Source organism: Triplophysa dalaica, chromosome 2 (genome assembly GCF_015846415.1).
Source record: "Triplophysa dalaica isolate WHDGS20190420 chromosome 2, ASM1584641v1, whole genome shotgun sequence".
Taxonomy (NCBI): Eukaryota; Metazoa; Chordata; class Actinopteri; order Cypriniformes; family Nemacheilidae; genus Triplophysa; species Triplophysa dalaica.
Genome location: NC_079543.1, coordinates 816,525 through 830,682, shown reverse-complemented (window position 1 = coordinate 830,682; position 14,158 = coordinate 816,525). Strand labels below are relative to the sequence as shown.

General features: G+C 38.2%; 1 protein-coding gene across 1 annotated transcript in view; it reads right to left on the bottom strand.

Annotated features, from left to right (window-relative positions):
* Positions 1-4,111: 4,111 nt before the first annotated feature.
* LOC130435465 (zinc finger protein 91-like) overlaps positions 4,112-14,158 on the bottom strand; it is a 30,862-nt gene continuing 20,815 nt past the window's right edge. The window contains 6 exon segments of the mRNA XM_056766135.1: positions 4,112-5,046; positions 5,049-5,849; positions 6,950-7,256; positions 11,283-12,067; positions 12,506-12,865; positions 13,088-13,116. Of these exon segments, the coding sequence (XP_056622113.1) occupies positions 4,907-5,046; positions 5,049-5,849; positions 6,950-7,256; positions 11,283-12,067; positions 12,506-12,865; positions 13,088-13,116 (2,422 nt within the window). The 3' untranslated portion in view covers positions 4,112-4,906.

The following is a 14,158-nucleotide window of genomic DNA, read 5'->3' as shown; positions in this document are numbered from 1 at the left end:
CCACTGAGACTGCGCTGCTCTCTGTTATTGAAGCCCTGAGACTGGAAAGAGCTTCCTCTAACTCATCTGTTCTCATCCTACTGGATTTATCTGCTGCCTTTGACACCGTTAACCATCACATCCTCCTGTCCACCCTCAAGGCTTTGGGTCTCTGGAATGGTGCTACAATGGTTCAGGTCTTACCTCTCAGGTAGGTCCTTTAGAGTATCCTGATGAGGTGAGTCCCAACATATCTACACAGGGGTGCCTCAGGGCTCAGTGCGTTGCTATTTTCTTTATACATTACATCCCTAGGCTCTGTCATTCGGAAACAAGGCTTTTCCTATCACTGCTGTGCGGAGGATACACAACTCCACCTGTCTTTTCGGCCTGATGATCCGACTGTTTCTGCATGCATTTCAGCATGCCTAGCCAACATTTTAGACACTGTTCGTTTGCAGAGGGTAGGGATCTGGCAGGTACATATGTCTGCAGTAGCGAGTGAAGATAAGGCGGTGCCGAACCAGTGGTGGTCTTGTAGGCCAGGAGCAGAGTCTTGAATTTGATGCGAGCGACTATAGGGAGCCAATGTAGCTTAATAAAAAGAGGAGCGACGTGTGCTCTCTTCGGTTCATTAAAGATAACTCTTGCCACAGCATTCTGGATCATCTGTAGAGGTTTGGTTGTGCAAGCTGGAAGTCCACCCAGTAGAGCATTGCAGTACTCCAGTCTGGACAGGACCAGAGCCTGTACTAGGTCTTGCGTAGCATGCTCTGATAGGAAGGGTCTAATTTTCATAATATTGTTGAGGATGAATCTACAGGACCGGGCAGTGCTGGCAATTTGATCTGTGAAGTTGAGCTGATCATCGATCACCACTCCCAGGTTTCTTGCCTTTCTGGAAGATGTGATGGTTGATGAGCCCAGTTGAATGGAGAGGTTGTGATGAGTCTTTGTATCGGCCGGGATTACAAGCAGTTCTGTTTTTGAAAGGTTCAGCTGCAGGTGATGGTCATTCATCCAGAGCGAGATATCGGCTAGGCAGGCTGAGATGCGTGCAGAAACAGTCAGATCGTCTGGGCGAAAAGAAAGGTAGAGTTGTGTATCATCCGCATAGCAATGATAGGAAAAGCCATGTTTCCGAATGACAGAGCCTAGGGATGACATGTATACAGAGAATAGCAACGGACCAAGCACTGAGCCCTGAGGCACACCTGTGTCGAGATGTTGGGACTCAGACACCTCACCCCTCCAAGATCACCTCACCCCTCTAAATGACCTAGCCGAGAGGTAAGACCTGAACCATTGTAGCACCATTCCAGAGACCCCCATAGCCTTGAGGGTGGACAGGAGGATGTGATGGTTAACGTTGTCAAAGGCGGCAGATAGATCCAGTAGTATGAGAACAGATGAGTTAGAGGAAGCTCTTTCCAGTCTCAGTGACAGAGAGCAGCGCAGTTTCAGTGGAAACAATCGTTAGTTGCAGCCCTTGTAGCCATCCGGCAACATCTGACTGATCAGTTCTTACTTCTATCTCTTTTCTACTCTTTCAAAAAAAATTAGCTCTGTATACTTTGGAGGGCTATATGAGACCAGTTTTTGATTGCACTCAAGTTATTTGTTGTACTTATGCTGTTCCAATTGTCTCCATTGTTTTCCTCATCTGTAAGTCTTAGAAACAAATGTATAGGACAATGCCATGTAAGTCGCTTTGGATAAAAGCGTCTGCTAAATGATTAAATGTGAAATAAGTCTAACATCTATTTTAAAAACAAAATAAAGTGAGACTTTAGGAGTTAAACCCTCAGCTGTAAAAATAAGGTTATAAAGTAAAAATATAGGTTTCAACACGTTTAAATCCCAATTATATAGAATTAAAACAATCTGAATTACTGCTCAGCACTTACTGAGAGAACAGGGTCAACACACCAAGGTAAAATTACCATTTACCATTCTATCATCATTTTTATATTAATTCATTTGGCAGACATTTTTATCCAAACGATTAAAAGGTAGGAGAGCATGTAAAATTTTGTCACAACGCCGGCTAAACAGTGCCGTTACTTTTCAAGGGCATTTAGGAAACATTCTCCTGCATTTATAAAGATGACTCTGTCCTTTTACTATGTTTGCGTTTTAATTAATTATTTTCTTCTATGATTTGTTAATTTCTCTCAATGATCCCCTAACAGAATGGACATGTTGTGCTTTATCATGCCGGGCATCAGCCTATGATTCTTTCTCTTTAGCCACTTTATGGCATGTCAGAATTTTGTTCTTAAAAAACACAGCTCGGATGTATTTCCTTTATTTCTGGGTTAGACTGCTCTGGAGCTAATTTGTTCACCAAAAAAGGCGTTCCTGAACTAAAATTCTGTCCAGAATACGTCCGTTCTGGAACTACGTAATTGTTCATGCGGTGCAAAATCCCCTTATTCCTCTTGCACCACAAAGGTGAGTGATAGATGATAACTTTTTGAAAGGTACATTTTAGCAGCGGTAAATATTTAGAATTAATCCACTAATTATCACCAGTTACACAACAGACAGGACACATAAAACAGTTTCATTTACTGATATCTTCTGATGTGTTTTCCACTAATTTGTTATTACATTGCTTTGTTTGAACACTAAAAGTTGCTTGTACTTACTCATGGTGCAACTGGCCCCAGAAACTGACATCATTGTCAAATGTATTGAAAGACGTAACATACCTGAAGGAACAAAATCATCATCATCACCATCATCATCATTGTGATTCTCATCTTCATCAGTGTGATGCTCTCCGTCTTCTGACGTGGGTTCAGTTTTGTTCTTCATCAGTTTCCTGCAGTCCATCAGTATGACAGAACACATGTTCAGTGGTCTGGTGTTCAGGATCTGCTGTTCTCCAGCGTTACAGACAGAATCCAGAGACTCTGTGGAGGTTTGATCAGTAGATTCATCCTGATTCAAGGTGTGATTACTGTCACACACAGTGTCCTGAGCGTCTGTGGGGTTTGTGTCAGTATAACAGAGTAAAGTGAGGCTGAGCTCTGAGTCCTGTGTGTGTCTGGACTTCTGTTCAGAGAGGAAATATATTGAGATAAAGATATAAACTATGACAGTGAGATTAAAAACATTATTAAAATACAAACATTTAAAAACAGTGTGAGTGATTGAGGTAAATGATGTTGAATGTGTCCAAACCTCTGTGTTGAGTTCATCTCCTCTTGTCCTCAGCTTTTCCTCCAGTAACTTCACCTCTTTCTTCAGCTGACAGATTTCTGTGATGAAATCATCAATATCCAGCATGGACAGATCAGTTCCCACTGATTTACAGCACATCTGTGACGTCATCGTCAACATCTCAACACAAACACACACAGACACACACAACACTGTGTTTAAAACACTAAAGAGAGAAAATCAAAGTGATGTAAACACGCAGCGCTTGATGTTTGTCTTTCTTTCTTTCTTTAGTGGGTTTATCGGCGGACTGAAGAGCTGCAGAGCGACTCCTGATGGACTGGAGACACATCACACTCGTAAACTCTTCTCTACAACGTTTCTATTCGATGCGTGTATTGTCCTCCAAATCTTTTTATTACAAATACAAACATGATGCAATGGCTTGTTGCACAATACTCTCACAACCTTTAAAATTGACTATTATCAAACGGTTTCATAAATTCCGTTTATTTAGTGAGAAGGAAAAGTCTCACCTGACAAATTAAATGTTCTTTCAGATAATCTTTTCGGTCAGTGAAGCGTAATAAATACCAGAAAGAGTAAAATTCTGTCAGATTAAATGTCTCGTTTTAAAATGTTATTTTCATAACTCGCTGTTAACATTGAAACATTTGTGACTTCAGTAAAGATCCTGTCAGTGTTCAGTTGTGCGCGCGCACTGTTCTAGACGCGGGAGGCGCGTGATGATCTGTTCTTCGCATGCTCAGTTTATGGTAAATTATTTAAAGGACAGAGATTTCCTATGTTGTGACTGAAAATGTTTTAAACGGGCCTTTTAAAATATGGTTTATGTTTATCATAGTTTGTAACGGCTATAAATCATGCAACATTTTACAAAACATGTTCAAGTGCGTTCATATTCAGCATAAACAGTACAGAAATAAAAAAGTAGAGAAATTGGTTAATAAAGGATGAATATGATCATGTATTTAAAAAAATATATTAATTAATAATTGAGTTAATTCCAATTGTCTTTCATTGATATTTTCTAAATAAATCCATACAAAACATGTAATATGAAATGCTGGAACGGTCAGTGAACTGAATAAAACCGCTTTCCTTTGGAAACATCAAATCACTTCATAAATTGACAGCCTGTTGAAAATGTTTAACAGAAAAAGCTTTTCGAACTAATTTGGAGGTTTGAGAAGAACTATTTAAGACAATTTACCAATAGCTAATCTCTGATGTTAGTCATGTATAATAAGTGAATATCTGAGACGGCGTGTAACATTTTTAACAGTCAACTCCAATGATGAGACTCAGTCTGGGTTTGCAGACACCTCACAACTCAATAAACATAAAATTTAGCAAATGACAGTGTAGAATTCATCAGAGTTAATATACATTTTAGAGAATACCGTGATTTATGTCACTGAATAGAATGACATAATCCAAAGTGTAGTAAAAATGGACCACGGTCATAATTAAACTGTCAAGAATGATCCAGTCAAAGTGAATCCAGTGTGAACTGATGTGTTTAGTGTTAACATCTGCTGGAGTCCATCAAAACCTCAAAGAGATACTGTTAGTACACAATAATAAAATAAAGAAAAAATGATAAACAAGATTCACATTTTATGGTAGATTTTATGTGGGGGTTTTCCTGCTTTCCTAACATGTGCCTTTTGTTTTGCAGCCTGTCTGAACATTATCTTAGTTTTCTTATAGAGCAAATCATGAATGAACATGTTTCCTAAGTGGATGAATCTCCCACCGCAGATTCACTGGTGGGTTTCTCTCCAGCGTGACCTCTCTGATGGAGTTTCAGGAGAATGTTTTGAGTAAACGTCTTGTCACACTGAGAACATTTGAAAGGTTTTTCTCCTGTGTGAATCTCTGGTGTGTCGCCAAATTGTCACGTCGACTGAAACTCTTCCCACAAACACTGCACTGATGAGGTTTCTCTCCAGTGTGAATTTTTCGATGAACTATGAAATGGGTTTGATTATGAAAGCTCTTTCCACAGTCAGAGCAAAGATAAGATTTCTCTCTAGTGTGAGTTCTCTCATGAGTTATCAGATAAGATTTAAGACCGAAACGTTTATCACAGTGTGAACACTGATAGAGTTTCTCCACAGAGTGTGTTGCTTGGTGTTTCTTCAAAGATGTTAACTCCCGAAAAGTTTTTCCACATTCACTGCACTCATACGGTTTCTCATTGGTGTGGACACGCACATGACTCTTTAAATGGGATTTGTGGCTGAATCTCTTCTCACAGTGAGGACACTCAAAAGGTTTTTCTCCCGTGTGAATTCTCTGATGAGCAACAAGTTTTGCTTTGCGGCTAAAACATTTGTCACATTCACTGCAGTGGAAAGACTTTTCTCCAGTGTGTGTCCTCATGTGATCCTTCAGATGAGAAGAGAAGAGAAAACTCTTCCCACACTGCTGACAGGGAAAGTGTTTCTTGTCTCTGTGCTCTTGTGAATGAAGTTTCTTCTCTTGTAAGGTAGGAAAGCTGATGTCACATCTGGTGCAGGTGAAGAGTTTCTGTTCTGTGTGTTTTCTCTCATGTGTCTCTAAACGTCTCTGTGAACTGAATGTCTTTCCACAGGTGATGCAGGAAAGAGTTTGTGCTGTCAGTCGCTGTTTTGATGTAGAGGCCGTTTCTCCATCACCACATGAATCAGCGCTCTCTGAAAAAGAAAATGATCATGAGAGGGGTCAAAGGAAAATCTGGATCATTCATATATGTTTTTAACAAATAACTAACATAAAATGTCCACCCTGTTATGGACAAGAAAAATAGCCTAAAAGGTTAATAATATATGCTTCCATATTCTTGTTTTACCAAAAATAAAATATAATTTGTCCCTGAATCTTGGGACATAAAAAAGGGAACCAGATTCCATTTTTGTGAAATATAACAGTCAATTAAAAAGGCCAGATATTACAGATGACTTTTGACTACACTGTACATGAGTAGAATTTACAATATCACAGACATTGACTTGACCTTCCATTATTGATCAATTTACAGCAAATTTGGCAAAAAGCATGACACATTACTAATGGACAATAAAAAACTCTTGAATAACAGGGTGGACACATAAACCACAGGGTGGACAAGATGACAAAACAGTAACAACATTTTTTTTGTACATTACTTTGAATATTTTTTGTCAATACTCATCTTTATGAATGAGTATCACGTCTCTGTTCCTAGTAAATGATCTTAGAATATGCGTCTCTTTCAAGCAAACAATGTGAGGGTGAATTAATAGAGAAGTGACTGAAATTCTACAGTTCTACTGAAAGCCTGTTTTTCAATAAATTAACAATAGGTCTAAAATCTAATTAAAAAACTAAGTAAAGTGAGACTTGAGGAACTGAGTTAAACCCTCAGCGGTTAACGTTAGGATATTAAGTGAAATATACATTTCCACACGTTTAAATCCCAACTACATATAATTAAATCAATCTGAATTACTGCTCTGCTATCACTGAGAGGACAGTTTCGACACACTGAGGTAAAATTCACCATTATATGATGGGGATTTAGGAAACATTCTCCTGCATTTATAAAGATGATTCTGTCCTTTTACTATATTTGCGTTTTAATTAATTATTTTCCTCTATGATTTAATCATTTCTCTCAATATTCCCCTAACAGAATGGACATATTGTGCTTGATCGTGCCGGGCATCAGCCTTTGATTCTTTCTCTTCAGCCACTTTATGGCATGCCAGAATTTTTTCTGATATCATTGTCAAATGTAATGAAAGAAGTAACATACCTGAAGGAATAAAATCATCATCATCATGGTTCTCATCTTCAAGAGTGTGATGTTCTTCTTCTTCTGCTGTGTTTTTTCTTTTCATCCTCATCAGTGTGACAGAACACATGTTCAGTGGTCTGGTGTTCAGGATCTGCTGTTCTCCAGCGTTACAGACAGAATCCAGAGACTCTGTGGAGGTTTGATCAGTAGATTCATCCTGATTCAAGGTGTGATTACTGTCACACACAGTGTCCTGAGCGTCTGTGGGGTTTGTGTCAGTATAACAGAGTAAAGTGAGGCTGACCTCTGAGTCCTGAGTGGATTTCTATTCAGAGAGTAAATACATTTAGATAAAGCAATAAATTAGGACAATAAGATTAAAAACAGCAGGGCTTGACATTAAGCATTTTCATGTGGTTGTCCTTCGGATAAATAAAATTGACATTCACTTGTCCGATTACAAAAATTACTTGTCCAAAGATAATGAAAAATATTTCATGCAAATTATCAATATAATTGTTTCGGATTTAGATTGGTCAAAATTGCTTTTAGCATTTTAACTAGTGTCCGCTTTGGTCGCCTGAATTTCGTATAGGCCTAGTAGCCTACTCTCTGTTACTGCTATAAAACAAAGGCAAGCAGTAGTGTTTAGACTTTAAGTTAACTTTTTTACACATAGCGCTGGTGCTACAGAGGTATCACAGGTCAAACAGTAGGAGCACAAGTATACATTGTCTTTTGTCATCATGCAAGTGGCTTTCATCATGCATAGGCAGGTAACTGACGAAAGACATTCATGTTTCATACAGATGGATAAATTAGGGTTTAGTTTACCTAAATTTGTTTAAATTCTTCTAAATTGTGTGTTTTTCATTTTTTACTATTCAATAGTGGGAAAATTACGGTAGGATACTATAGTGTTTTTGAACTACATTGTAGTATACACTGCTTATCAAGGAGACTACAATTTTCAATGGCAGATACTATAGTATGCTACAGTATTTTTTTATTAGACCGTTCAATGCTGGACTTTTATTTTGACGGGTCGTCAGGAAGACGCTTGAGTTTTTGTGTGTTTGATGATAGCTTCACTCAAACAGTTGTAAAAAAAAACTTTAGAGCAACTCTGGAAATGAAATTCATGTGTTCATATCCTCATACAGTGCCTCGACCATCACTCGTGTTGTATGTTCAACTGTGCACACAATTCACTCAGAACAGCCAGATGACATTTACATGACAGGATTCCGCTTCAAGTTGCAAACAAGCACAACCAAGACAAACGCACGTCAAACAAACGCACAGCTCTGTCTAATGTTCTGTCTAATGCACCTATTCTTATTATTCTACATAGGCCTAAACGTCACACTGTTATTTTTTTCAAGTTACTTCGGTCGGGCATGTAAAGTTCTGCCTCACTTGTAAATACAAAACATTCACTTTGTCCCGGACAAGCTTTAATGTCGAGCCCTGAACAATATTCAATATTTTCATCGTTCAAAAAATGAACATAAATTACATTAATTATAAAGAGTGATTTAGGTAAATGATGTTCATGTGTCCAAACCTCTGTGTTGAGTTCATCTCCTCTTGTCCTCAGCTTTTCCTCCAGTAACTTCACCTCTTTCTTCAGCTGACAGATTTCTGTGATGAAATCATCAATATCCAGCATGGACAGATCAGTTCCCACTGATTTACAGCACATCTGTGACGTCATCGTTAACATCTTAACATAAACAAACACACACAGACACACAACACTGTGTTTAAAACACTAAAGAGAGAAATTTAAAATGATGTAAACACGCAGCGCTCGATGTTTAACTCTCTCTCTCTCTCTCTCTCTCTCTCTCTCTCTCTCTCTCTCTCTCTCTCTCTGTGTTTATTTGACGGGTCGCAACCAACTTGTTCAGGTCCATACCGCCACCTACAGTAGCGAGCTGTGCAACATCAGTTGTTCTCCACTATATTCTATCATTTAACCCTGTCTCTAACAGGTCTGTAACGTGATTATTTATTAAAGGGATGATTTAGAGAGGCAGAGTCTCTGAGATGTTGAGATGGGAAGAGTCTTTGTGGAGAGAAGATTGTGGAATACTTCAAAAACGACGTTCCTCAACATCAAATTGCAAATCTCATCATCTACAGACAGTACATTACATCATCAAAAGAGAAACTGGAGAAACAGAGAAACTGGAGAAATTTCTGTGCAAAAGGGACAAGTCCAAAGACCTTTGTTGGGTGCCCCTGGTCTTCAGGTCTTCAGGGCCTCAGACAATATCTATGTGATTCTGAAATTACCAAATGGGCTCATAGGAATACTTACAGAAATCACTGTCGGTAAACATATCTGCAGACGCCAACTAAAGCTCTTTTGTGCAAAAAGGAAGCCATATGTGAACAAGGTCCAGATGCGCCGTTGTGTCCTGTGGGCCAAGGCTTCTTTTAAAGTGGACTGACGAGTCCAAATTTGACATTCTTGTTGGAAATCATAGACGTCGTGTCCTCCGGGCTAAAGTAGAGAGGGACCTTTAAGTGTGTTATCAGAGTTTAATTCAACAGCCAGCGTCTCTGATGGTATAGGGTGTATAAGTGATTACGTTATTGGCAACATGATTGTTTTTGAAGGCACTATATGAATGCATGAAAGTATATAAAGGTTTTAGACGATGTCTATTTCAGGGAAGGCCTTGTGTATTTCAGCAGGACAATGCAAAACCACATACTACAGTTATTACAACAGCATGACTTCATAGTACAAGAGTCCGGGTGCTGAATTGACCTGTCGTCCAGATCTTTCACCTATAGAGAACATTTGAAGAGTTTGGTTCCAAAATTAAATAACTCCATATTAAACATTTTTCAAAAATCATGTTTTTTTATTGTTGATTTCAAATAATATCAATCAAACTGCAGTTGGTTTGTTTTGATTTAACCCATAATAACTAAACAAATACAGTTAAATAACATGATAAAACACAAAAAAGAGTTTTTTTTTTATTTAAAAACGTTGTTGATATTTAATTTTGGAACCAAACTCTTCAGCAGCTGGAAACCAAGTGTGACCCCATGCTATTTTTGGGGCACAATTGTGTACGTGTATATATTTACTATTTATATTAACATTTATATGAGATTTGGTTAATAGCAATGATAGATTGCTCAGACTTTACTTACAGGTGCGCACATTGGGACTAACGTAGAAACGAGCACAGATCCACGCGCACAAAACAAGGTTTACGTGTGATTCATCAAACATTCGTATGGCGCCAATCTCATCGTACGAATGATCGTCCCTTGATAAATGCGGCGGCTGAAATCGGTGGTAATTTACATATCAACTCCCTTAAAATTCAGGGTGCAGAATACTTTAATACATAGAAACTTTAACCTTGAAAAATAACACCAAAGGTAGTAAAATAACTGCGGTCAACAGCGACCCTTACTCCAGCTAGGGTTTGTATTTTTTACTCTATATTTACGTTTTGTAAACATATTTTTTTATTATCATTGTTTCACTATTATTTTTACACTGAAAGTATTGTTGACTTTGGTTGTTTAATGCATTTAATTAAAACAATTTTAATCTGTCTACAGTCTTGAGGACCTTTGAGTTACATTCATGTGCAGTGTAAAAAAACGAATGTAGATATAAATTAATGCTCATTTTTGCGGCACAATTATAGAACAATGTTTGTGTGTAAATGTTTTTTATACAAATTTCTTCATTTAGGCGAAGAAAAAAACAAACCGGCCTCTATTTAAATCGAAATATGCGTTTACATTTGTAATACTAAACGAATTAAAAAACAACCTCATCTATAGCGTTCTATTCATCGCTTTTCAAAAGGGTAAAGTATACGAGCTAAGACCTATCCAGAGATTTGATCGTAGAAACTGCTCACGTCCATATTGATAAAAAGTTTTGCGTGAAAACGACTCAATACGTGCATTATAAATGGGGTCCATTACATTCTCCCGTAAAGTTTGTTTTTAATAGATCACAACCTTTGCGTGGAAATCGGCGGGTGCACAAAACGTTTTGTGCGTATGCAACGTTTTATAAATGAGAAGTGGGATTCATTTTTTAACTCCAATCTAGGAAGGGATAAAACAGATGCTGTTAGTAAAAATAACACATATAAACTTGTCAAAAACTTTTATTAAGGGCTGTTGTTTTTCTGTGTTCCTGTGGCTCAGTGGCAGAGCATTGTGTTATCAGTGCAAAAGGTTGTGGGGTACGATCCCAGGAAACACACATACTAATTAGATGTATAGCTTGGCTTTACTTTAAGTCCCTTCGGATAAAAGCGTCTGTTAAATGTGTTAATGTAATTGTCTGTCTAAGTCAAGTCTTCTTCACAGGTCGTGTTTTTCCTGGTTTCTCTCCAGTGTGAACTTTCTGATGGAGTTTCAGGAGAACTCTCTGCGTAAACGCCATGTCACACTGAGAACATTTATAAGGTTTTTCTCCAGTGTGAAGTCTCTGATGTGTCTTTAAATTGAACTGTCGACTGAAACTCTTCCCACAAACACTGCAGGGATAAGGCTTTACTCCACTGTGACTTCTCTGATGATCTTTGAAAGAACCTGATTGAGTAAAACTCTTCCCACAATCAGAGCAGACGTAAGGTTTCTCTCCCGTGTGAATTCTCAGATGATCTTTGAAATTACTTGGATCAGAAAAGCTCTTTCCACAGTGAGAGCAGAGGTAAGGTTTCTCTCCAGTGTGAACTCTTTCGTGAAGCATCAGACTATTTTTATGACGGAAGCGTTTATCACAGTGTGAACACTGATAGAGTTTCTCCTCCGTGTGTAATATCTGGTGTCTCTGTAAAGAACATAACTGTCTAAAAGTTTTTCCACATTCACCGCACAGATACGGTCTCTCATTGGTGTGGACACGCACGTGTCGCTCTACATTGTCTAGTTGGTTGAATCTCTTGTCACAGTAAGGACACTTGTACGTTAGTTCTCCCGTGTGAGTTCTCTGATGAATCACAAGATATTGTATGGTGCTGAAACACTTGTCACATTCACTGCAGTTGAAAGGTTTTTCATCACTGTGTCTCTTCATGTTCTTCCTGTGCTCTTTTGACGTCGAGGCTCCTTCAGAACACGAATCACTGCTCTCATCTGAAACAAACACAACAGCATTAAAATCTCTTTGGCCTTGAAATGCAGACGCAGACAAAATGACATTCTGTCTACAGTCACAAGTGTTTGTGTGTGTCATTAATCAATGGCGCACAGCTATTTTATTTCGTTTTAGTATATTTTGCTCATTTTTCAGCAGCATTGAGTCCATATAACTAGATCGTGGATGTGGAATACTGTTATTTAAATACGTCATCTGGTTGTCCTGCGTGTCTGAGTGAATAGTTCCATAAAGAACCTTAAACATCCTAAAAACCTTTCTTTTTCACAAATGGTCCTTCAGATGATAAAAAAGTAAGAAAGAGATGGTTCTCTAAAGAAACTTTGTCTGAATGGTTCTTTGTGGAACCAAATATGGTTATTTTATGGCATCAATTTGTAATGAAACAACAAACAAGCTTTAAAGAAGAAACATACCTGAAGGTAAAAAATCATTATCGCTATCATCTTCATCTTCCTCAATTTCATCTTCCTCTGAAGTGGGTTCTGTTTTTATCAGTTTCCCATCATTCCCAATCAGTGTGACAGAACACATGTTCAGTGGTCTGGTGTTCAGGATCTGCTGTTCTCCAGCGTTACAGACAGAATCCAGAGACTCTGTGGAGGTTTGATCAGTAGATTCATCCTGATTCAAGGTGTGATTACTGTCACACACAGTGTCCTGAGCGTCTGTGGGGTTTGTGTCAGTATAACAGAGTAAAGTGAGGCTGAGCTCTGAGTCCTGTGTGTGTCTGGACTTCTGTTCAGAGAGGAAATATATTGAGATAAAGATATAAACTATGACAGTGAGATTAAAAACATTATTAAAATACAAACATTTAAAAACAGTGTGAGTGATTGAGGTAAATGATGTTGAATGTGTCCAAACCTCTGTGTTGAGTTCATCTCCTCTTGTCCTCAGCTTTTCCTCCAGTAACTTCACCTCTTTCTTCAGCTGACAGATTTCTGTGATGAAATCATCAATATCCAGCATGGACAGATCAGTTCCCACTGATTTACAGCACATCTGTGACGTCATCTTCAACATTCTGAACACAGACACACACACACACAGACACACAACACACACAGACAACACTCTGTTTAAACTCATGAACACTCTAAAGAGAGAAAATAATGATCATGTGCGTCCTAAACAGCGCACTTATTCTACACCATGTTGTGATATAAATAGTGTGAGTAGTAGTAGTGCGTTCACAGTAAAATGTCTCAAAGAAGAAGTGCACTTCTAGTACCCGGATGATGCAATCATTCAACAAAATGCATAAGTCCAATAAAAGAAACTGATCTCATATAGCCCACCACAGTATACAGAGCTATTCTTTTGAATTGTGTCATTTGGGACACAACTATTGGCTGCAGATACAAGAGTTTCTGTATCATTTGGTTTTTCATGAATAAATAACCGGAATGAAAGTGTTGGGAACATACAGTGTTAAGAATGGGAAACGGAAACAGTATTTAATGATAAAACACGACTTTACGCTCCAGCTTGCAACTCTGCTTTCAACCAGTGCTGTATGATACTAAACTAAAATTATCAAATTATGGCTGAAAAACATTTTCACAGACTTGAGTTGTATAAATGGTCAGATCTATTTAGTGAGTAGTGTCTCTCATGAGATATTTGCTGTGAGAGAAACTTTCCGGTCAGTTCAGCACCTCAGAAACACGACATTCTGTCCGATTGTTATTAAACGTGTCATTTAAATATATACAATGATATATTAATAAATCTCAAAAGTGCAAGTTGCGAAATTAAAACACGTCTCATTTCAGAGAAACAATCCTGTCAGACGCAGTTCTGATGTGCGCGCACTCTGTAAGCGCGGGAGGCGCGTGCTGTTTTTATTTCCTATATAGCACAACATTAATTAAAGAGCCCAGATAGTACAGGTACATCTGGAAGATGTCTGCTAAAGATCTGGAAAACATCTGCTGTGTAAAAACATCTTAAAAAGAGCTGTTGTACATCCATTCTAAATCATATACAGAAGTCTTCTAGAGGTCTTTATGACGTCTCAATGTAGGGAAGATGAGCAACAGCATCTGTCAGATGTGATGCAAATT